This window comes from Phyllostomus hastatus, unplaced genomic scaffold (assembly GCF_019186645.2).
Source record: "Phyllostomus hastatus isolate PE091 unplaced genomic scaffold, TTU_PhHast_1.1 phas_contig_150, whole genome shotgun sequence".
In the NCBI taxonomy this organism is placed as follows: domain Eukaryota; kingdom Metazoa; phylum Chordata; class Mammalia; order Chiroptera; family Phyllostomidae; genus Phyllostomus; species Phyllostomus hastatus.
Genome location: NW_025333611.1, coordinates 33,865,803 through 33,890,163, shown reverse-complemented (window position 1 = coordinate 33,890,163; position 24,361 = coordinate 33,865,803). Strand labels below are relative to the sequence as shown.

General features: G+C 58.2%; 1 protein-coding gene across 3 annotated transcripts; it reads right to left on the bottom strand.

The window, feature by feature from the left end:
• Positions 1-432: 432 nt before the first annotated feature.
• SEPTIN8 (septin 8) lies at positions 433-19,280 on the bottom strand. Of its 3 annotated transcripts, none has more exons than XM_045819645.1 (10): positions 19,092-19,280; positions 7,797-7,917; positions 6,568-6,763; positions 6,089-6,269; positions 5,018-5,179; positions 4,397-4,493; positions 4,028-4,196; positions 3,738-3,870; positions 3,416-3,606; positions 433-860 (listed from the first exon to the last, which is right to left on the bottom strand). In XM_045819645.1, the coding sequence occupies exons 1-10, from the start codon at positions 19,119-19,121 to the stop codon at positions 818-820; spliced, it is 1,323 nt and encodes a 440-aa protein (XP_045675601.1). In that variant the 5' UTR covers positions 19,122-19,280; the 3' UTR covers positions 433-817. The 3 variants fall into 3 exon arrangements, with proteins under 3 accessions (XP_045675601.1, XP_045675596.1, XP_045675609.1); XM_045819640.1 differs by having other exon boundaries at positions 6,089-6,275; positions 19,092-19,278; XM_045819653.1 differs by having other exon boundaries at positions 433-1,125; positions 6,089-6,275; positions 19,092-19,273.
• Between the last annotated feature and the right edge of the window lie 5,081 nt (positions 19,281-24,361).

Here is a 24,361-nt window from a genome sequence, read left to right as displayed (position 1 = left end):
TTGCCAGCCAACAGGACCGTGGAAGAATCAGTGATGCTTTAAGAATCCTTTCTTAAAGCAGCCCCTTCAAAATGCAGCTCAAGAGGAAAAGCTCCGTGGCTGGCAGTTTTTCTGTGAACTGTCCACAGACATCAGACACCCTTCCCCTTTTGCCCTGTGACTCAGCCAGGAAAAAGGAAGCGGGGGCCGGGAAATGAAAACCTCCTCCAGGCCGAGGGCTCTGTGCATTTGGAAAGTGCAGCCTGGGGTGGGGGGTCTTGGCCCGGGGGGTCGAACACTCAACGCACACACAGAGCCGGTCCCCGTGTACAGGTGGCACCTGGGGGCACACAGACAAGGGCGTCTGGCTGCTGTTCCATTTACATTCAGAGCGAAAACACTGGGGTGGGCTTGCGCCTGTCCCACTTCCGTCCGTAAAGAAATTCCAAACACTGTCATCACAGGACGTTTATTACCCGCCTCTCCCTGTATGTTATAGGGGTACTTCTACATAAAAAAAAGGCTTAGAGATATTTTTAGTTTTTAAAAATCAGGGGATCTGTGTTACTTAGGAAAATAACGGGAGAGGATATTATGTGTTCACGCTCGTGCCAAAAATAAAAATTTAGAAGTGTTTTAAAAAGTGATTACTGAAACAAAGCTCTGGGTTAGAAAAATTAAAACGGAGGGGAATCGGGCAAATTTCGCGGCACGTACACCGGACCACACGGCCACACCTAAGGCACCGCCCGAGTCGCCATCTGGACGCTGAAGGGTCAGGCCGAGCACCACCGGTGCGGGGGGCCTTGGCTGGAGCGGCAGGCGCGTGACTGCTCCGTCAAGGAATAGTGACACTGTAAATGGAAGACCAGCCACTGGCTCTGAAAAAAATAAACCTCGTCAGTTTTGGATTCCAGCATTCATGGCTTTGTCGTGTTTGCATAGACAGGAGTGGCCCTCCAGGCCCAGGGTGGCCTGGGGGTGGGGGCAGGGCCACAGCAAGGCTGTGAGCACTGGAGTCTGTCCCGGCTCCCAGTCCGTCCTCAAACCACGTCATGGGAGAAGGGTCACAAGGAGCAACTCAAGCAACTGAACACATGAAAGTCTAAAGTCCGCTCTTGGCATGTAAGTCTGTGCGTGCATTAACTGAAAAATAAAAATAAAACAAACAGAACAAAAACAGACACGTTAAAAGGTACGCAGACGACCAAATCAAACAGAAGCAAAAGACATCAAGGCGGACACTGGGAAAAGGCAGTCAGTTTGGCGTTTGTCACGAGCAAAGTGGGCAACTCGCTTTGGTTGGTGGCGTCCCAGGCTGAAGGCCAACATCTGACTGGGAAGTGATTTTGCAAAAATGGATTAAAACTTAAAGAATAAATGTAACCAATTAAAACCATTCAACTAAATGGTCATGACTCACTCCACCCCCCAGACAGGGCAGGAGGGAGGGGTGTCCCTGTCCCCCAACCACCCCACACCTGACTTCCGAAAGGCCAGCCTGGGAGCAGAGGGCTCTCCCAGAGGTCAAACTGACTGAAGCTTTCTGGCATGTCCAGCAAACAGAAAAGACCCGTTCTCCAGGCCCAGGCCACATGGGGAAAGCAAGGGGACCTGACACTGGGATGAGCCCCCACCCTGAGAGCCCTGGCAACCGGCCTACACCCCACCCACGGGCCCTCAGACCCTGGCCTGGCCCCAGGTCCTCCCTTGTCCTCGCCTCTGAGTGGTTTCTCCAAGGCTCATTTCCAAGGGGGCTCTGCCTGACTTTTCTTTATGGCCTGGGCCCAGCTGGCAGGGAGCAGGACAAAGCCACTTTGGGAGCCACAGACCTGCATACCCCCTCCCAGGAAAAACCAGACTTCTGAGCCACTAGCTTAAAATCCACACAGGTTCCAATTAACAGAGGCCCCGCACTCACCAAGATAAGAGCTGGTCGGGGGATGAGGGCTGGAAGCAAAAGCAAAGCAGAGGGCAAGTTCACACAGCGAAGGAAGGGTGGGGCTGGGGTCCTCCCTGGGGCCAGGCAGGGGCCCACGTGTCCTGGCAGGCAGTCGGCGTGGGGAGACTACAGGAGGGAGGAGGGTCTGTCCCGAAGCAGAGGCCAGGCCTTAGGAATAGAATTGGCACTCGATTCCTAAGTGCCTGGCTGTCCCCTGGGCTCCCCCAGGGAGAAGTCCTTCAAGTTTGTCTCCTTGGATGTGTCTGTGCTTCTGTGTTGGTAGGTATGTGCCTGGGTCTGTGCACAGGACAGGGCAGGAAAGACAGTGTGCATGCACAAGTATGTGTGTGCATGTGTGTGCGTGTTTTAGGGAATGCAGCAGTGGGGGACAGAAGCGTCCCAGGGCCATGGCCAGCTATGCACCGCATGGCCCTACCCCCAGGACTCCACTGCCACCCGGAAAGGAAGGGCCTGGTACACGCACTCCCAAACATTTCAGGAGAAAACAGGATCCCCTGGAGCCCGAGAATGAGGGCCACAATGAGTACACCAGCTTAGTGCCTAGGCCGGCCAGGAAGGAAGGCGTCTAACAGGGGCCGGGGGCCGGGAGATGCAGGGATGGGCGAGATTCCCGCAGGGGGATGTGGTGGGGGCACTGACTGAGGTGGGGTGCGGAGGGAGGTCTCCGGGCAGGAACCGCAACATCTGGACTTTATCGGGAAATGTGGACTTTAAAAGGTACAAAAAGACCGCCAAGGAGAAGGGGCTCTGCGTTGCCCCCACCTGGCAGATCTGTTGACTGACACCTGTTGACTGGAAAAGCCTCCTGTAGGCCCCCCTTACTCTCTCCCCTGAGTCTCAGCTCCCTGCCTCCAGCCTCTGCCTTGAGGGGCAGTCCTGGCCCCAGCAGGGTTCCCAGAGTCCCGGCCCAGCCCGAGCTGCTGCCCTTCCTTCAGCCAGGCGGTGATCACAGGGCCCAGCGGGTCAGGGCTGGCTGGGGTCAAGTCTCCTCTGTTCTGTCACGACCCGCCAGCCAACGGGGGTCCCGCAGCAACCGCCTCGGTGGCTGGGGGAAGCACCACGGCTGCCCAAGCAGACACCGTAGGGGCTTTAGGGATCTGTCAGGAAATGCTGACCTTCCCAGGCCTTGTCCCTCTTGTGGCCTGAAAGACCTTCCCCCGAGGCCCTGCACACTCCCTACCCATGTGGCCCAGCCTTCAGCACCCCAGCTCTGAGGAGGCTGCAGGAGAATGGGGGGAGGGGTGCCAGGAAAGAGAGAGAAAGAGAAAGGGGGGAGAGGGAAAGGGGTCCCCCGAGAGAGCGAGGTCATTAGTGAAAGAAAAGGAAAGGTGAGCAAGGAGGAGGTGCAAGGGTGAGTGAAAATGAGAGAGAAAAACGGTAAACTGAGAGCACAAGTCACCGTGAAGGGCTGAGTGGGGACAGAGTGACACCCAGGAGAGCGAGAGCCAGCGCAGGGCAGGGGCCACCACCTACTTCTTCTTGTCCTTGTCCTTCCGCAGGGGCTGCTGCAAGGTGGCGTGCAAGGCCTGGGCCTGCAGGGCCTCCACAGCCGCCTTCCTGCGGTTGAAGGCGTTGGTCTCCTCCTCCAGCTCCCGGCGCTTTTCCTCCACCTTGCGCTTCTCCTCCTGGTGGATCCGCTTGAGGTGCTCGAACTTCTCGTGGAGCTGGGAGCACAAGGGGGAGCCTGGGCTTCCGTGTGGGCCGGGAAGGGGCAGGGCCCTCCGGCCACCCACCCCGCCAGGCCCTGGCCTCCCCACAGAACCCCAGCCCCGCAGAACCCCAGCCCGGCGCGCACCTCCCTTTCCTTCTCCTTCAGCTCCAGCTCCGTCTCCTTCACTTTGTTGACGAACATCTGCCTCATCTCCTCCTCCTTCCTCTGCAGCTCGATCAGGAACTCCTTCCTCTTGGCCTCGTAGGTCTCCTGCAGGCTGTGGAGACCCAGGGAAAAGAGGCCCAGGGTGGATTAGAGTGGGCGGGGCAGGCAGAGCCTGAGCAACCGATCGCGTGGGCACGGCGGGGCAAGAGGGCGTTGGGGTCCCGAGCCGCACTCCCCGGCTCACAGACGCTCAGTGCCCGGGTCGGCACCTGAAAGGCTGGCTGTCCCCATCGCTGTCCTGGAAGCCCATCTCCTCCAACTTGCAGCGCCGGTAGAGCTCATAGTGCCGACTGTGGGTCTGCTCGCGGAGGTCCTCCATGTTCACCCGGATCAGCATCTCCCGGAGCTTCACGAAGTCGCAGTGGTTCTCGTTCTCCACTGCAAGCAGAGGGCACAGGCGGCATCAGGCGGGCACGCAGACGGGTGGGGGACAGGGCACCGACAGTGGCGGACCCCAGGGGCAGGACGGGCAACAGGGTGGCGGGGAAGCCACAGGACAGGGGCTGCAGGCAGCACGGTGGGACCGGGGACAGTGTCTGGGTCCCCAGGGGGGGCTGTGCCCTCCCCCACACACTCACCCTGCACCACTCCCCACGGGTACTGCCGAGCTCGGACCAGCTTGTTCCCCACCTTCACCTCCTCGGTGCTGCCCACCACTGCGAAGGGCAGGTGTGCCTGGAGACGGGCCCCAGGGCACGTGAGCATGGGCCGAGCAAGACCTGGCCAGACCCGACTCACCCTCCCCCTCTCTTTCGAAGTATCCCCGGGCCTCCAAACAAGGAAGTGGGCTACACCCCCTCCTCCCTCTTTGTGTTCTAGGCTGTTCTCTCAGCCCTTGGGCTGCCCAGGGGCCATCAGGAGCTCCCTCATAGGATGTGTGGGCCTGCCTCTTCCCTCAGTTCCCAGCCCTGGCCCCCTGCCTGCTCACCCCTCCGGCTTTGGGGTCCCCGCTCAGCCTCGTCTTGTGAAACTCCAAGCTGGGGAAGCCCCAGTACCAGCCCAACACCCAGTCCCTCCTGCCCCTTGCCCACAGGACAGAGGCCTTGGCCAGTTCCCCAACACCCACCAGTTCCCCAGTCTTTCCTGGAGAAGGTAGGCTGGAAGCCTGGGGAACAGGAGTCTCCCGGGGCTCGCCAGGGATCTGTGCTGGCTCCAAGGCCTCTGGCCCCACAACCCCGAGGCCCTGGCCCGACACTCACATTCATAACTGCATTAATCTCCGCAACAGCCTCGTCGTCAGTGGGGAACTGGTAGATCTGGACTCCGTTGCTGACCAGCTCGCCCATGATCTTGATCTTGAACTTGTGGAGCTCACTCTTGGAGATGGTGTCAGCCTTAGCAATGATGGGAATAATGTTCACCTGCCAGGATCAGGGAAGAGGGGGCAGCATGTTAGTTGCTCCCCGACTGTGGGCAGCTCTGCCCAGGCCACATCCCCGGGCAGAGGACTCCACGGGGAGGCCCGGCCACAACCCGGCCACCTGGGGCCATTCGGATGGTTTGTAGCAGCACTTCTTACAGCCCTGGTGCCCCCAAATTAGTCCCCTAGACATACCCAGCTTGGCCACAGAGTTCTCTGAAGGCCCTAACCAGCCTGGGACCCAATACAAGCAAGTGGCGAAGGGCCGGGCACCTGCCTAAACAGGTAAGGTGGCCCAGCAGCAGAAGCCGCAGGACCTCCCAGGCTGAGGCTGTCCCAGCAAAGGTGCACTCCTGAGATGGTGAGGGCAGTCACGGGGCCCGGCAGGCGACTGCGGGTGGCACGCTCTGCCCGTCGTCCCCGCGGGGCTGTCCTCTCGACCCCACGCCTCCTTCAAGTGCTCAGTTGTGGGCCCTGGCTCTCCCCTCCCCAGGGGGCTCCACGGCGGAAGGGCGGGGAAGGGAAGGGAACCGAGCAACTGGGAATTGAGAGAGAGAAAATGAACAGAGAACTGGGGTGCTCTTGCAGGTCGGGGGAACCTCCAGGAGGAGGGAGAGGAGGCCGGGAGCCATCAGGCTGAGAATAAGAATTCGCTGGAAGGAAGGGGCCCAGGGCCAGACCCAGGGGACGGAGCTCCAGAGAAAAAGCCCAGAGCAGACTGTGCCCATTGGAGCAGGAGGGACAGAGAGAGGAGAGAGAGGACCAAGTCAAGGGGGCCACCTGCAAACCCCAAACGCCACGGGGGACGCTGGCAGACAGTCACACACACTGCAGCCAGCACCCCCTGCCCCCACCCCGCGCAGGACCGCACAGCAGGTGCGACGAGCTGGGGCGCTTGCGGGGAGCACACCTTGCTGTCGAGCTTCTTCATGGTCACCAGATCCAGGGACTTGAGGGAGTGGCCGGTGGGCGTGATGAAGTAGAGGCACACGTGGATCCTGGTGTCGTGGTAGTCGAAGAGCGAGCGGCGGATCTTCAGCTCCTCCTGCAGGTAGTTTTCGAACTGCGCGTCGATGTAGTCCACGATGGGCCTGTAACTGCAGACAGCTCCGTCACCTGGGAGGCGGGGGCTCCGGGCGGGGCCCAGCCAGCCTGCTCGCCCGAAAAACAAACAGCTTGCGGACCCCCGTCTGGACCCCTTCTCCTGACCCCCAAAGGGTCCTCGGGACCTCAGCTGTCCCCTGAGAGGCCCTCCCCTGTCCCGCCGTGGAGTGTGGGGCTTGGTCATTCCTACGGGGACAGAAGGGAGCGAGGAGTGCTCTGGCAGAGGGTTCGAACCAAGGCCAACATGGATGGGATGGGCATGAGCCCGCCCTTCCCGCCTCTTGCCTTTCGTCCTTGTTGATCTGATCCCCGAAGCCCACGGCGTCCACGATGGTCAGCTTGAGCTGCACGTTGCTCTCCTGGAGGTCGTAGGTCTGCGGCCGCAGGCGCACACACTCCTCGTGGTGACTGGCTTCCTCGGTCTCGAAGGTCGTGTTGAAGAGCGTGTTCATCAGGGTGGACTTGCCGATGCCGGTCTCCCCTGGGGGGCGGGGCGTGGGGGGCATGGGAGCTCAGAGCCTGGCACTGCGGCTGTCCTTGGCAGTTCAAGAGGCTGGGTGGGGCTCAGGCACGCTCAGCCTCCACAGCAGAGAGAGGGGCCGGCCTCCCACTGCATCCCTCACCGTCTCTGTCCCTAGGAGCCATCCCTTCTCAGTGGCCTCACGAATAACGTGTGAAAGAGCCCAAAGGCTGACCTGGACAGCAGACATGGCTATGCCTATGCGGAATGTGTGAGATGTTTATCGGCAGCGGGGGGGAATGGGGGTGGTGAGGCAGAGCCAGGCAGCTAAGAGATACCACCTGAGAGGACATGACCTTTGATGGCCTCAGTGGGACCGACCCTCCAGTCACTTGCTCTGCACGCCATCCCTTCTGGGTCCAGGATGGTCTGGGGGTCCCGCAGGGCCAGGGTCTAAAGCCAAGAGGCTGGCCCAGCTGCTCTGAGTGGGCCCACAATATGCGCTTTAACTGGGGGGCTGCGAATAGGCTGCCTCCCGAGGGGCCCCGCAGCCAGCAGGTGCTAAGGCTCAGTCATTGGTGGAGGGTCTGGCCAAGCTCTCTTTGCCTCTGGGAGTCCCATGGCATCGCCCAGAGCCTTCCTGTTTGGGGCTACACTCGTCCGGACGTGTGCGGGAGCTCTTACTACACAATGCCATGATGGAGAAAGAGTCTGGTTTGCCACAGTGTCCAGACACACAGTAGAAACAATGGCCAGTGCGTTTCTAAACAAACAACCTAAACCTCTACGATAAACACTCCTAGTCCACAAAACACCTTCAGGTGCCTCATCCTGTTCACTCTTCAAGGCCACTCGGAGTCAGGCCCTGGCTCCAGCTCTGTCCTTGGCCCTGGCAGAAATACCACCAAAGCCTCATCTGGACCCTCTGAAGCGTCCTGTGCTGGGAGGTCCCCTCGCAGCTGGACAGGTGGCCAGGGCAGCAGTGCCCCCTCTCCCAGAAGGCCCTCGCCCACCCTCTGTCTGAGGCTGCCCCTGGCCAGGCCACAACACTTACCCACACAGAGGATGTTGAAGCTGAAGCCCTGAGTGACCGACTTGCTGACCAGCTGGTCGGGGAGGCTGTCGAAGCCCACATGGCCGCCCAGGGAGAGGCTCCGGGGCTCTGGCTCCGCATTCTGGTAAGGGAGAAACAGAGCAAGGCAGTGAGCCCCTGGGGAAGAGGGGCCAGGGTGCGGGAACATGAACCTGGGTCTAACCCCTCATCTGAATTTTCAGGAAATCTCAGAATTCCACGTGAGTACACCAGAGCTCCCGTTCCAGCCGGGTCTCCACAGAGGGAGCCCAGTGGGCTGCACGGCCCCTGAATCAGTCCCAGAGAAGGCCCTTACAAACCCCTGGCTCTGTTCCACCTGGGCTGTCAAGGCAGGCCTGGGCCTGGGGCATCTGCTGGCTGCTCCCCCGGAGGCCCATGAAGGTCCCTACATTTAAATCAAGATTTCTTTTTTTTTTTAGATTTTATTTATTTTCAGAGAGAGGTGAAGGAAGAGAGAAAGAGAGGGAGAAAAACATTGCTGTGCAAAAGATACATCAATTGGTTGCCTCTCGCACACCCCCAAGTGAGGACCTGGCCCAAAACCCATGTGTGTGCCCTGACTGGGAACCAAACCAGCGACCTTTCAGCTCGCAGGCTGGTACTCAGTCCACTGAGCCACACCAGCCAGGGGTTAAATCAAGATTTTAAGAGGCTAAGACTGAAGAGCACGATATCCTTGGGGTCCCCTCTGAGACCTCCTAGGCCCTCCTACTGAAGCAGGATGCAAGCAGAGGCAGGTCTGGCACCACCTCCTCACCGGAGTCCCGCCTTCACGCACCTCTTGCCCCTACCCCATGCAAGCATGGACTGCACATGTGGGCCCTGCTGAAGGGACCAGTGCTCGCTCAGATTCACCACTGAGTTTCAGCAGGGGTCTCAGGATTTCATGACCCTGTGGCCTCCTCCCTCTTGCCTCAGTGGGGTTCTCCAGGGACCCCCAGGCTCTGGCTCATGCCACCCTCCCCCACTCTCCCCCTCCCCCGCAGCCCTGATTGTTTCGGCAGAGGGTTCGGGTGAGACTGTGGAGACCTGGCCTTAGCAGAGAGGCCAGCAGCAGGTCCCAGGAAGCGGGGCCTCCAGAGCCGGCCCCTGGGCACTATAAAAAGAAACCACCAGGCCCCAAAGCAGAGGGTCAGGTCAGACTCCGCTCTGCATGGCTTCCCTGGGAATAGGGGTAAAAGGCTGTCCTCCGAGGGAACTTTCCCAGGGTTCAGCCCGCTGGCGGGTGGGCCCCAGCCAGCTCCCTGTTGGGCAGAAACAAGCCTCCTCTATTCCCAGCCCCTTCACCCTGACTGCCAGCTGGAAAGAGCAGGGACAGGAAGGGGCAGTGGGTCTGCGTCTCACCCTGCCCACCACCCCAGGGGGAGGGAACAGGCCCAGCTGAAGGCAGCCCAGGAGCTTCGGAGCAGGATGGCGGCGGCCCTCATGCCAGTGTGCTGGGTGGGCCAAAGACCTCACTCTGGTTTTCTGTCGGATGGCTCTGGTAGCGCTTAGTTGTCTTTAACTTCATTTGAAACAATTTTGTTAGATTGTATTGTGACAGCTGTCATATGAACATGCATTTTAAAAAAATCAAAATTGGTGAATTTTTGTGTAGCCATTTTAATATTGAAGGTGGAAAAATATGCAACATTTTTGGCATATTATGCTTTATTATCTCAAGAAATATAAAAATGCCACTGAAATGCAAAAAAGGCCTGTGCCGTGTACGGAGAAGGTGCTGTGACTGATCGAGTGTGTCAAAAGTGGTGTGCGAAGTTTCATGCTGGAGGTTTCTCACTGGACAATGCTCCATGATGGGTGGACCTGCTGAAGTTGATAGCAATCAAATGGAGACATTAATTGAGAACAAACAATGTTATGCCACGTGGGAGATGGCAGACATACTCAAAATATCCAAATCAATAAAGTTATTGGTGAAGATGAAAAATGTGTCTTTTATTTTATGGAAAACTAGATGGACTTTATGGCTACCCCAACAGACACAGGTACGGTGGCGGATGGGGCTCGGGACCAGAGGGCAGGGCCGTGGTGCTCAGCCCTCCGCAGAGGGGTCTCCATAGCACCTGAGCCCTCCCTGGCCTCTGGCAGCCCCAGCCGCCCCAGCCAGAGGCCCCTGGCTTCTTGTTTCCACGGATTATACTCACCGGCCCCAGCCTCACCCCTACTTGGTCTCTGTGGCCCTACCCAGATAATGCCCCAGCGTGTGTGCTGGCAGCCTAGACCCCATGTAGACAGTTCTGTCCCCTCAAAAAGTCAGGGCTCCCCTCAAACCTGCTCTCTCTAATGACCCTCTCTCAACAGAGCCTGTTCTTGTAGGTGACCCTTTCCCCCCCTCCCCTCTCCCCAGGTGATCGCGTCATAGCCTCCCCACCCCAGCCTGCCCACCCCTGCCACCGCCAGGGCTGCAAACAGAACCCAGCAAAGAGGCCCCAAAGGCAGCTTCCTCTCACTGCTGCCCACACCAAATTCGATAATGGAGCAGAGGATGTGCTGCTGGCTCGGGCCCAAACGCCCAGCGGAGCACCCAGACCCCACACGGTCCGAGCCTTCCTCACATGCACTGCTCCCACCCTTCTGGTCACCTGTGAATTCACGTTCAGCCTCGGGCTTTTCCCTGGAATGAGCTCAGGGCTGGTCCCAGGTCCTCGCACTCCAGACCCCTCACCGGGCAGTCCCCCCACATCCTGGCACTGTCGGTTGTCCTTTTTTATCACTGTTTTAACGCGTCCTGGTTCTCCATCACTTCAGTGAGCACCTTGAAGTGGGTGGGGGGAAGTGGGTGTTCCACTCTTCCCACCGCTGTGGCCGACAACACCACCATTTATCAACTGCTGACCAGCATCCTCAGCCGCCTGCGCACGAGGGCTGGGAGCTGCAGAGCCCAGTCTGTGCTACCTGCCTGTGGCCACCTGGATGGTCACAGGGAAGACAGGACAGTCTAGAGCTTTTTCTTTTTCAGGCGAGACTGAACGTCCCCCCAGTTTAAGGCGTGCTGTGCTTGCAGAGAAGGCTCTACATTGATTCAGCCTCTGTCCTCCTCCTCCGAGGCCGACACAATTGGGAGGCAAGCCAATGCCCCGCAGCCTGCCGCCAGAACCCACCCTGTCGGGGTGTCTGGGAACCACAGGCCCGCGGACGCCCGTAGCGGGGTGCCTACACTGCATCCCAGGCCATCCCGTTCCTGAGTGTGCCCCACTTCCTCACAGTTCCAGGCTCCGGAAGTGAAACGCAGGTGGGTTCCCACAGCCGCCGCCTCTCTACGCTCAGCAGGCCCCGCCCACCTTCACGCATGCAGCGTGGTTCTCTCTGGGGACGCGTGTGGAGCCCAGGGAGGTCTCCATCCCCAGGTCGCTGCCCAGGCAGCACTCTGTCACTCCAGGGCCACAGCCCCGGGATAGTCATTGCCTGCTCGAGAGCCTCAGGGACCACAGGAGTGGCCCTGGGCGTTTCGATCTCCAGAGCATGCGTGCACAAAGACATGCACACACACAGCACACAGCCTCGGGCCCTGCCAGAGACAGCGCTTCATTCGCTGGTCTCAGAGGACCAAGCTGGACTCCGCGCTCCACCGAGTCACTGATGCCCACCTCACTCCCACCCCCTGCCCCGCATCCCAGGTTTGCATGCACAACGTCTGAACCAAGGTGCGCGGCTAGCCCCCAGGGGCCGGCGCCAGGTGTCTCTGCTGACCTGCGTAGGGTCCCAGTCTGGGGGGAGTCAGCGGCTTCCAAAGCACCCCTGGCATATCTCAGCTAGCACCTTTGTGTTAGCACTTCCCACTGGCTACCTGGCAGTTGGCCCTGCAAGCTGGCTGGCAGGTGAAATCGCAGTTCCAGGTCCGGGGGTGGGGCCTCGCCCTCCGGAGCTCATCAGCAGGTTCCAGGTTGAGCTTTCATGACCAGCTTGTGACCATTAGGGCAGCGAGGTGGTGGAAGGCTGAAGGCCACTTAGAGGGCAGCAGAGACGAGAGAGCCAGTGTCTGCCCTCCTGCTGGGCTTTCCCCTTGACCCCTTGCTACGGCTCCCCTTGCGGCTTAGGCTAGTGGGGGAGGGCCATCTATTTCTCGCAACTGAAAGCATCTTGGTGGCTACAGCCTCCAAAGCGAGACGCTCTGGATGCAGAAAAACAGGTAGAAAGCAAGGGGAGACAGGACAAAAGGAAAAAATGTGGAAAGGAAAACATCTCAGGATTCCAACCAAAGGAAGGAACGGACATCGAATGGTGACACTGCCACCTCGCCAAGGGCCACTGGTGCCAAATAAGTCATGTGACCTTACACAGTCTCCTACCCAGTCCGTTCCCACCCTGTGTGGTGGACACCTATGACCCTGTGTCCTAGGCAGAGACACTGAGGCTGGAGCACTAATCAGGGCAGCGCAGGCCAGTGAGGGTGGCCACACCCTGGCCACAGACGACTCTGCCATCCAACTCTCCTGCTCCTCCAGGGCTCCCAGCTCATTCGGTCACTCGGCATCACTCACTGGGCACGCCCAAGGTGTGCCAGACCCTGGGGTGGCTGCCCACAAAAAGATGAGGACACCAGATCCTGGACCTCAGCGGCCCAGTCTGACTCCGTCTCAACTCCACAGGCTGCAGAGGCCAGGCTGGCCCGTGCGTGGGGGAAGGGGAGCAGCACAGCCACGGCCTCTGACAGTAATCGAGGGCTCACCAGGCATGACTCGCGTCTCGTTTAGGCCGCGTGCCGGCCCTTGAGGGAGGCTGCAGTATTATCTCCGCTGCACAGATGAGGCTACGGAGCCTCCGGGAGACTGAGCGACCTGCCCAAGGCCACGCTGCCCGGAGATGTGCAGCCGGGGTCGGAATGGACATGAAATGAATGTGACATCCACGCCTCTAGCCCCCAAACTCCACTGCTGGCGCGGCCGAGCGTGGGGGCCGTCAGGGAGGGGCCGGGACAGTGGGGACCTGCAGATCCTGGGCCCGGCCCACGACGGCCACGATCCAGAAGCTCCAGCCAACTGTGGGGATGCAGACCTGGTATTGCCAAATCTTCCCATTTTTCATAAGAAGCCAGAAATCTGGATTTCTAAGTGAAACCTCCTAATTGTTAAAGGTGGGGAACTAATACAAATTGAGAGCATGAGGACTCAACACAACATGTCCGGGGTTGGACCGGGCCCCTTGTCTGACAGGCTGCACCCTCCGGGGTCTGGCAGGGCAGCGGCCCACAGGGACAGTACACCCGGTCTCCATTCCTGGGGCCTGGAGCCCAGGACACTGCTCCGCAGGAGGGGCCTTTGGGCTGAACGACTTCACTCAGACCCCAGTGAGAGGCGTGCCCCCTCCTTCTGGCCTCCTCACAGACCCAGCTCCCCGGGGTGCTGGCTCAGGGCGCTCCAACTGTCTCCAAGCCCCGGGACAGAGGGCCAGCAGCCCCAAGCCCCACACACACAGCGGGAACCCCTCAGGGCCATTACTCCCTCTCTAATCACTAACGAGCTTCTGGCTCCTGAGCCAGGCTCCCGGCTCCTCTGTCATCATTTCTTTGGCACATCAAAGACAACAACCAAAATAATAAGCGTTCAGGCCAGCTGCGCCCCTCCGTGCCTGGCGTCCAGCACAGAGTGGGGAACGGCATTTCGTTACACAGCCCAGGGGATGAGGAGGACGTCCCTTCTGCGACCAGAAAGGCCCGTCCGAGCCTTCTGTAGCAGCCCAAGTCACCTGCATGGGAAAGCTGCCCCCTTTACCAACAAGAGAGGCCGGGTTTGGGGAGAAACCATGTCTCACTGCTTGCCCACACAAAAAAGGCTTTTATCCAAAAGGAAAGGGAAATCTGCTGAATGTCTGAACCAACAAGGTCAAGGACACTGGGTGAATCCAGACCCCTCAGATCACACCTCCCAAACGAGACTGGAGACTGGTTGTTGGGGTGGGGGCAGAGGTGATACCCTCCCACCCCCCTGCTGAATCTGGGAGGAAGAGCAGCCCGGGGCCCAGGCCTGCCACAGAGTTCTCTGAGGCACCTTTCTCCCCACCCCCGCCCCAGGGCCCCCATGCCTGGCACCCCCTGGCCTGAGCAGCCTGCCAGGCGGGCAGGGAGCCCACTCCCCGGGAGAGCTAGTGAGCCGTGCAGGGGACCCGGGAGCCGGGAGCCGTTGCTCACGGGAGGCCTCCTCCCCGTTTCTGGCACAAGCCCCCCACCCCTGCCTCCGCCCCCCACTCCAGCTCTTCGCAGCAGCCTGGGCCTTAAATAGCCAGGGCAGAGGCCTCTGGCCAGAGCCCATGGTCGCAGCACAACTGTCCTGGAGTCCGACAGGAATCCCAGGAATTTTCCCAGGAAAGGCTTAGGCTCTGGTCCCAGGATTCCACAGCAAGCCACTAAGCCCAGGTCAAAGGTTACGGGAAATCACCAAAGGGATGTAAGCGGGAGCTGGGGTGAGAACGCTGCTGGCCTGGACCAGGAGGGCTGACCAGGGGCAGGATAGACCTGTCCCGAATCAAGAGGACACCTGGGAACCAACGTGTCTCTCTAGGGCGGCCACAGGAACCTGGGAGGAGCAGGAGCAGACAGCCAGGGCTGCCGCTCAGCGACTCGGGAGGGCTTGCTTCATACTTTCCGTGTCAGAATCAGGTTCCTCAGAAGCCAAGTGCACAGTGCCTGGTCCCTGGTCCACCGTCCCACCCTGGCCAAGGACACGTACACACTGCGGGGCTGTGCTGTGCCGCAAGAGAGGGAGCGGTCCATCCCACCAGGGAGCAGAGTGGGAGGGTACCCCCTGGGCCTTGGAAGGCACCAGAACTCCAGGCAGACACGCTTTCCCACCGGCTCAGGGACTCCAGGGGCAGCCCACCACCTTGCAGCAGGGAAAGGCACCTCGGTCGGGGCACTGCTGGGGGGGAGGGGCAGCCTGTGTGCCACAGGGAACAGGACCCCACCCCTGGAAAGCAGAGAGGAGCGCGTGGGCACCAATGTGGGCCGGCGGCAGCTCGGGACAGCACTACTAGACTTCCCTCTGGCTTGCCTCATCCACCCAACACCAGACAGAGGATCAGACACACCCCGGCCCCGTGGGTGTGAGTCCTCGCCCACGGCCCCTCCTGAACCCTCCGCCCCAGGTGCCCCAAGCCCAGGAGGCCCCTTAGAGAGTAGCCACCTCCTGAAATCTGAAATAGGCCCTTATCCCTTCCTGCCCTGTTTCTGCCCCTCTGATGTGGCCTCCAGGACAGGGGCCAAGGACCACCTGGAAGCCATGTGTTCTGAGAAAGACAGAATCTAACTTGCCCCAAGACCACCCAGGGCAACTGACAGTACAGCACCCTCCCTGGCCACGGCCCCGCACCTGAGCCAGGAGGAGGCGGCACCCGCATGAGGGCCCGCTGGCCTGGGCGGCACCTTCCCCGATGGGTGTGTCACCCTCCACACAGCTCCACATCTGGTGGTCTGGTGAAGCTTGTGCCTTGGGGGCCAAACCTGGGGACCCCGAGCCTACGGCACAGGAAGGCTGACTTGGCAACAAGGGACACCCAGAGGCCAGCCAGCCCTCGCAGGCCCTCTGCTCTGTCATCCTGCAGCTGCTTGCTTCTGGTAGCTGGACCCAAGCCACAGAGACATCCTTGGTGGCTACTGCCCCAAACACGTGCCTCCCCTAGCCCACCTTCATCTCCAAAACTCAGGGGGCTCCATCCCTTTGCCATCGGCTGGGCGCTGGGGTGGGGTCTCAGGCCCAAGCTTGCCGATGACCAGAGCCTGCACCCTCACCTGACTACGGGCCGCTGGCATCAACAAGACGATGGACACAAAGCACCCAGTGCCCTCCCTGCCATCAAACTTTTAACAAAAGCCAGGCCCTGGGTTCCCAACCCCCATCTCAGGGGCACTGCAATCTGTCTCCCCCGGGCTGCGCTCTCTGTTCCCGCCCTGGTTAGTTCCTCGTCACGTGCTCCCTTGGACCCCAGATGCCTGCCGCCAGCCTCCCTGCTCCGACCCACCAAGATCTGAGGCAGAGAGCTTCCTAACGTGAGCACCCACAGAAGGGCATGACACCCACAAGGGAGGGAGGAGGGCGGGCAGGGCAGCTGCACCTCCCCAGGGGTGGTGGGGCTCATGTGGGACCCCTCAGTGCCTCCAGGCACAGAGAGCCACAGCCGACCTTGCTCAGCTCTCATTTCTCCTTCAGGGCAGTGTGGCAAGGAGGGTCCTGGCCATTTTCACAGGACAGGGAGACGCCACTCTGTAACAGAGCCCCATGTGGGGCAGAGGGCTGCCTTCAGCCGTCCCTTCCCTCCAGCTCTAGCTTCAGGGAGGGAACGGGCACTCCCTGGGCAGCCTGCTTCTTGGGGAAGTGTCAAGATTACAGGGGTGACAACGGAAGTGACAGATGGTGCTGGGGATACAGCTGACACGGGAGGGTGACTGGCTGGGAAGAATGCCAGGAGTGAGGCTGCCATGCCGCACACTTCTTCCCTGTCCCTCTCACAGCTCTACTGTCCCCGGCCCTCGAGTCTCCTCCCCACAGAGTTCGAACCCTGCCCCAGGAGACTCTGGCAGGAGATGGCTCTCAGGACGAGGGAGGGTAAGCCCCCGAGGCCGGGAGACCAGGAAGAAGGAGGAGCAGAGCAAGAGTGGACAGAAATCTGGCTGCCCAAGGAGGGTGAGTGGCAACAGAAATTCCTCAGGTGGCTGTCCCAGACACACCTGACCAGGAGATGCCGTCTGTGACCCCTTGGCGGATCCAGGGCTGAGCAGGCCGAGCCAGCACAGAGAGGCTGCTGAGCCCGCAGTATCCACATCGTGCCGTGTGGGGAACTGGAGCCCAGCACACACCGACCTCGAAGCGAAGCCCTGCACACTCATCTCAGCGCCCGGTCAGGGCAGCTCCCAGCCCTGCAGGGCTGGTCTGACCTCCACACCAGCCGGAAAGGCCATGCAGACCTGCCAGAGCAAAATTAGAGCAGGGCCTCCTGGCCACCGCTTCACACCCACGGCAACCCTGGGGCTGGCGAGACAACCAAGCCTATCTCCAAACATGCCATGAACTGCAATTAACCTTCAACGTACTCTTTGAAGACTATCGGCATGGTTGTGCCATTTTATAGCAAGATAAAGGAAGAAATTCTTTTCCCAGGATGTCAAGCCAGTTGAGGAGAATGGAGTCCAGTCACCTAAATTGAGGCCAAAACCCCACCCAAGGTCTCCACCCAAACCAACCAAGTCCAAGTCCTCCCAGGAGTCTGATGGCACCGAGCGTGGAGGGCGTGGAAGACGTCCATTCATCCGCCTCACCCGGCGCAGCGACCCAGGCGCCGAGCCCAGGCCACGCTCCCTCCTGCTGCAGTCCCCTCTCCGTGCCTCCGCTCACCATGGGGTTAGCACCCAAAGCCCTCCTGGGGGCAAACCCGAGAATCTGAAGGAAAGGGCCTTTCCCGCAGGCCTGGCAGTGCAGCTGGGCCCCTCAGCTCGGCCTGTGAGGACCATCTCCGGACAGGCAGTGAGTGACAGGGGCCCCTCCGAAGGGTGTCGGGTAAGGGAGCAAACTCATTCTCTGCTGCATTCTCGTACAGGGCCAGCCTTCACAGCCACACGGGCGCCAGGCACCATGTCTCACCTGCCCTGTCTCACCACATGCCAGACACTGCCCGAGCCCCCCACCAGGACCCTCGGGTGGCATCCACACAGTAGCCTGTGAGGAAGGTGATATTTTTATTCTCTCCTTCAGACAAGAACACAGGAGGGTTAAAGAACCTGCTCCACACGGCCAGCAAGTCAGGCGGTCTGATTCTGGCTACTCTGCCTCTCCCACCTGCAAGACAACTGTTACAGCAACGTCCGGCCACCGGCAGACACGATGCAGACACCACTTTCCGGTCCGCTGCACAGAAAAAGTGCATGCAGACACATGAGTGCTCACAGGTCTCCGGCCTCCTGCTGATCGCAGGTCTGCAGGTCTCGGGTGCTGCCTTCCTCGGGTGCGTAAGTGCCAGGGTTCAGTGCAGAGGTGAGGTGAATCCCTGACTCCTCAACCTCCGCGTCTGCTCCTCCTGTATTTCAATTCTCTTAACTGATACAGCCCCCTCCCAAATGGAAATAAAATAGCCCAGTCTAGGAGTTATGAAGTCACAAGCTCCTGCTTTAGTTATGCATATTTCCAAAGTAGACCAACAAATGTATTTTCAGGTTAAAGGGAAATTTACATATATAAAATCAGATGACTGTATTTATAGCATTAATTACATAAGTCCTAGCTCCCTTATTTAGCTCCAGAACTAATTCCTTATCAGTCACATATTCAGCATTCTCCCCAACCCCCCCGCCCAACAGCCCTGGGCTCTCCCACCCCCTCCCCCCTACTCGGGCCTCACATGCTGGCGAGAGGACACAGCTGCCTTCACTGTCACAGCCCAGCCTCCCAGACACACCCAGATCCAGCCTCAGACACCAGGCGACAAGCAGACACAACCCCCAAAAGGTCCCCCTCCCCTGGCTGTGTCGGAAAAACCTTTAGGAAGTTGGCCGTCGGCGGGCTCAGGCCCAGGGACCCCTGCAGGGACCCCCAGAGCCCGTCAGTCCCGCAGGCAGCGTACCGAACCGGGGCCCAGACCCACAACCACTGGGCTGAGTCTGGAATCGCTCCAGTTCCTGGGGAATGGCTGCCCCAGACCCGACCACTGAGGCGGGACCTGCCTGGAAGCGCACCCAGGGTTCGGTCGCTTGTTTGCGGGGCGCGAGGCGGGGTGCAGGGGGAAGGAGGGGAGGAGAGGAAACGCAGGCCCAGGGTCTTCGGGACGCCATCTGCCACTGCCCTGAGCTCATTTAGGGACGCCCTCGGGTCCCTAGGGCTTCATCCTCACCGGCGGTGCCCATCCAACAGCACCTGCGGGGGCCGGAGTCTCCCCGGCGGCGCAGCAATGCCCAGGGAGGTGGGGGTCGGAGTATCCAGGATCCTCCGCTCCCGCCCGCCGGGCCCCGGTGTGTCCTCGCACCTGGATGCAGCCGGGCGCGTATTTACTTGCTCCTTCCCGCGAAAGGGGCCTGCCTCTCCGGCGCCCAAGGGGGGCGACCCCGCCGGCCCCCCGGCAAGACGCCCCCGCCCAACGCCTCAGGCTCCCCCCCACCCCCCAGCGCTGCGAAGAGCCCGCCCCGGTGCCCCGGAGCCGGCTGGGCGTCGAGGCCCGACCGCTCGGCGCTGACAGTCCGGCTGGCGACCCGCCGGCTGCAGGAGGCCCCCTCCCCGCGCCCCGTGCCCCCTGCGCCCCCTGCGCCCCCCGCGCGCGCCGCGGCCCGGCACTCACCGAGAAGCGTTCCAGGTCCGTGGCCGCCATGGCGAGCTCCGCACCCGGCGGGCGGGCCGGGGCGAGCACCCGGGGCCGCGACGGGGACAAGCCGGCTGCGGGACGCGCTCCGCCCGGGCGGCTGCGGCTGAATGGATCCAATATGGCCACTTCCTGGAAACTCCCCTTGGCGGCGGCGGCGGGAGAAGCAGCGGAGCTGCCCCCGCCCCCGCCCGCGGGACCGGCCTCCCCGCCTGGCCGGGCCACGAGCGCAGCCCGCGCCCCGCCGCGTGGACCGCCGGGGGTCTCCACAGCGAGGCGGGAGGTGCCAGCTGCGGGGCTGCTGGGACTTGTAGTCTGCAAGTCGGGGGGCCGGGGAGAGCAGTGCCCGGGGGACCGGTGCCTGCCGGCCTGCCGCGTGTCCCTGGGAGGCTGGGGCCGAGCCCGCGTGGGACTGTTGCGGCCCGCGCCCTAGCAAGCCGGTTCCGTGTGGTGGAGAGTGGGGTGCTGTGTGCGCCTCTGGGGTCTCTCCTACCAAGCCGCCTCCACCACGTCGGAGCCTGCTCGAGCACTGGGAACACCAGCCAGGGTGTCGATAGGCTGGCTGCGGCTCCTCCGGTCCAGAAGAGACCGCTCAGCCTCGTGAAGCCGGTGCCCCGGGCCCCACCTGATGCTCTCTGGTCAGAGCCGGGGCGGGACCCGGGGCGGGACCCGCGCATCTGGCCAGGCGGCCTTCCTGGGCAAGGGATCAGCCCTCAGCTTCTTGCGCAACGAAGGCGCAGGATGCACAGGATGCGCAGTTCAGGTTCTGGGTTTGTGCAATAGAAAAGCCGAGCTGACAGTCAAGGCCTGTGATTGCGAGTGGCCGGCACCCTACCTGCCCCAAGGGTCTGGGACGACGTCCTAATGGAGTCTGGGTGCTGTGCAAAGAGGACCACTGCCCCTAATGCATGCACATTCTCTGCTTTCTGACTACCCGTCGCGCGCACAAAACTCAGAAAACGAACACCTCTGGCCAAGCGGAGGTTGTCAGGGGGCTTTGGTCCTTCTCTCCCGCTATCCATATGGAAAATCCATCCTCTGGAAGCCCCTGCTTTTCTTTCCCTTCCCTCTGCCTTCCTGTTCAGTCTTTGGGAACATGGCAAACTTTGCCTCCGGTGCCTCCATTGGCCTCACCACCCTCCACACAGCTCTCCCTGCCCGGCATTCTCCCCCACCTCCGCCCCACACGCACCACCTGCGCCCCCCCCCACCCCAGTGTCTTCCAGAGAAACAACCCACCTGTCCCTCCTCCGCAGAATCTTTGTGCTGGCTGGAGATGCTGGAAGACCACATCTGGACTTGGCACACCTGGCACTGAGAGGATGTCCCTACCCACCCTTCCCCTGGCTTTCAGGCAACTGACCTTCTCACTCTGCCAAGGTTTTCCCCTCCCCTCTCTCCCAGGCAAGGGGAAGCTTGTCCCTAAGGTGAACTGATATCCCACTGGAACCTTCTCACTGTTTTCGCCTGGGTTCTCTCTCTATCACAGCGTGCCACATGCCATGCACTGTAAACAGCTTCCTACAAGAAATGGGCAGAGCAGCGGGCAAGGGAGCGGGACCTATGGCACACCACCTGGGTTGGAATCCCGCCTTCATCCCTCGCTAGCTTTTCACCTCGGGCAGTTTAGTCAACTTTCCTCATCCCCAAAATGAAAATAATTGTAGTACCTACATCACAGAATTAGATGAGATAAAATAAGTCAAGGGCTTTAAACTATATTTGAAATACAATGTTTAATAAACCCTCCCTTGCTAGGCAAAAAAGACCTTAATGGCAGAGTTGAGAGAGAGAGAGAGAGAGAGAGAGAGAGAGAGGGAGAGAGAGAGGGAGAGAGAGAGGGAGAGAGATTGGTTGAATCCATCATCCCAGGCCACATTTGTTGTTACCTTTTCTTTTCCTGTAACCGGCAAGAAATCTGACCCAGCTGCCATTTCCCGCATCACAACGCCCTAGGCGCTTCCTTAACCTATGTTTAAAATGGTCTTTTTTCCCTAGTTGGGCATATTTCAAAATATCTGCTTGTAGCAGCCCCAGCTGGTGGCCGTGAGAAGGAAACGCCCAGATTCCAGCTGACTTCCGTCTCGTGGGATGTGCTCACTCTTCTGGGAGAATTTATGCCTGCTCTCCACACCCCAATTTTCTTATTTCCCTTCTTTTCCTCCTTTTTCTCCTTCTCCTCCTTCCTTCCCCTTCTCCTTCCACTTGTCCCACTCCTCCTCCCAACTCCCCGCCCCCCACCCATGCTACTGCAGGTCAGAACTGCTGAAGCAGTGTCTCACCTGCAGGGACATCAAGGTGAATGGAACAATCATGTCACAAAAGGCAAAGTGTTACTTCTTCCGGCAGCATCTCCAAGTGCCCCCGATACACCCAGGAGACGTTCACAGATGTTATATACACACCCGGAGTGGTCCCTCGGGTAAGTACCCACCTGTGCAGAATGCTGGCTGCACAGAGAAGAAGGTGTCTGTGGAAATCCTCGGAGCGTGTGATTAGCGGGTAGGCACGGCCACTGCCTGGGAGGTGACAGGAATAGGCAGCGCCCCTCAGACTTCATTGATCACCCCTCTGCCCGCACCCCCCACACACCCAGCACCACAGCGAACTTGAAGATGACAGACCTCACTATTACGTCTCTTCTGCTTTTGGGTATAGTTTCTGTTCATACGAAAGCTTAAAATGTTGATGTTGTAAAGTTTTCCTGTTATTTCCTTTATGATTTTCACCATAATACCTCTTTTAAAAAACATTTTCCTATCTCAAATTCATAAAGATATCTCTTTGTATTTCCTTTTTAAAAAAAAGTTTATTTATTTTTAGACAGAAGGAGAAAGAGAGATAGAGAAACATCACTGTGTGGTTGCCTCTTACCATGACCCCTACTGGGGACCTGGCCCACAACCCAGGCATGTGCCCTGACTGGGAATCCAACCAGCAACCCTTTGGTTTGCAGGCTGGCACTCAAACCACTGAGCCACACCAGCCAGGGTGGTATTTTCCTATAAAACATTAAAAACTATTTTTGTCACATTTAGGTCCATCAATGATTTGCTTGTGTGTGTGCCATGCTGTTTCATTTCCCAATGATCTACAACACAGATAGTATCACAGGTTAAGTTTCTACGTGTGTGTCGGTCTGTGGGTGAGTCAGGATCAGGTTCAGTTGCTCCACCAAGAGAGAAGTATCAGTCTTTCTCTCGTCACCTGGACTGGTGGCGTAGTGACGTGATAGTCTATACACACCTTCACGTTGCTTTGGTTTGAAAGGCCTTGACCTCATGGTCACATAGGGTGACTTTTGCATTCCAAGCTGCAGGAGGAAATGAAAATGATAAAGAGAAAATGAGCAAACACTCTCAGATGATGCTAGAAGCTGCCGCATGGAAAGTCTGCACGCATCTGATTGGCCAGAGCTGGGAAATGGGGTCTCTATGCCAGCCGTTATGTGGGCAGTGAAAGCCCCGTGAGATTTGGGGAGAGTCGGCACTGAGAGGCAGTGGCGGTCTCTGCCAGGCCTGTGTCCGGACTATTTATCCTACTCCAATGAAATGCTTGAACATTTTTTTAATATTTAAAACTTTTTGCTTACTTATTAGAAAACTAAAGTGTTTAAAAGTGACTAGTAAGAAAATAGTCAGCTATATACCACCTTCCAGAATCAACTGCAAAAATGACTGTCTATTCCATCACCCCAGAAAGCTTCCTGTGCTTGCTTACAGACTGGTGGAAAGATCATAGGTTTTTGTAAGAATGGCACCATAATACATATTCCCCTTTAATAAAAAGTATGACATTTAATTTTACTTGACTTTGAAAGAAGTTGAAGTGAAACTGAAGGAAGAGTTGAACTTCAAATAATGTGTCTTGACCACAAGAGATATTACTTCCTAAAAGATACCTCTGAGGTTAAACAAAAATGTAAAAGACATTGAGAGGTTACAGTCATTTTTTTAAGTGACACTTTTCAATTATGTGCATGTATCAGCTCCCATGATTCCTTCCATCTTCCTTGACCCTGCCTCCTGACCTTTGTCACTTGTACTATATTCTTTTTTTTTTTCTTTGAGAGAGAGAGAGAAACATCAGTGTGAGAGAGGAACATCACATTCACCTCCACTGGGATCAAACCTGAAACCTAAGTATGTGTCCTGACCGGGAATCGAACGCCCAACCTTTTGGTGCACAGGACAATGCTCCAACCAACTGAGCATCCGGCCAGGGCTACTATTATCTTATCTTTGCATTTTCCATGTTTATGATCATCATTATCTATTCTGTAAAAACATAATTGCACAGTTAAGCAATTGCATTGTGATCATGAAAAGCATGGAATAAGCATGACCGAGAGTCACTTAACACTGAGTCAGGAGGCAATTAGGTTAGGGGGCCTCTGCGGCCTATGCACAGCTGGTGCCTCAGTGGCCAAACTGTTGCTGAACTCACTCAAAGCTGAGTCATAAACACTCTGGAACTGCTGTGGGGCATACATGGACTTCACATCCTTTTTGTAGTTTTCATCTTCCTCATCTGCATGTTGGAACGAACCAATCCCTGTTCACTGAGACAGCAACCCCATGTGCATGAAAGAATTGCACTTGGTGGGTTTTTCCCGTTATGTTATAAACCCAGCCCTTCTTTGTTCTCTCCCCAGAGAAGACTGGGTTGCTACCTACATTTGTCTGCTAGGTTGCAGCCCCTTTTGCTCAAATAAATGCTTCTGATTCTCTTTTACAGCCTAAACTTCCTGTTCGATGCTTAGTATACAGTTTAACTTTCAATGGATTCCATGCTGTGCCCTGGTTCTTTGATCGAGGCTTTTCCATTGGCAAATTCTTTCAATTCATCTCTTATTAAGACTGAATTTCCTTGTTAAACTGTTTTTTTAGAAGGGTTTTGGCTGTTCAAGCATATTTGTGTTGCCGTTACTCTAGGATCATCTTGGCTGGGTGAAATATTCTTGGGTCTCACTTTCTTTCCCATGGAATGTGGTGGGCTTAGCTCCTTTTTCTTCTGGGAAGGGGTCTAAGGCCACCTCCCTCAGACCCCTTCTGAGGGACCAGGGGTCTGACTCTTCTCCCTCATCACTTTCTCTTTTTCTTGCTTGCATTCCTAAAGAAGTTAATCTTCTTCTTCTTTTTTAATTTCAACAACTTAACTGAGATATGTCTTAGTGTTAAACATCTGAGTCAAGCTTTTCTAGAATATAATGTGTCTTTCGATCTGCAACTGTAGTCTTGTTTTTCCCA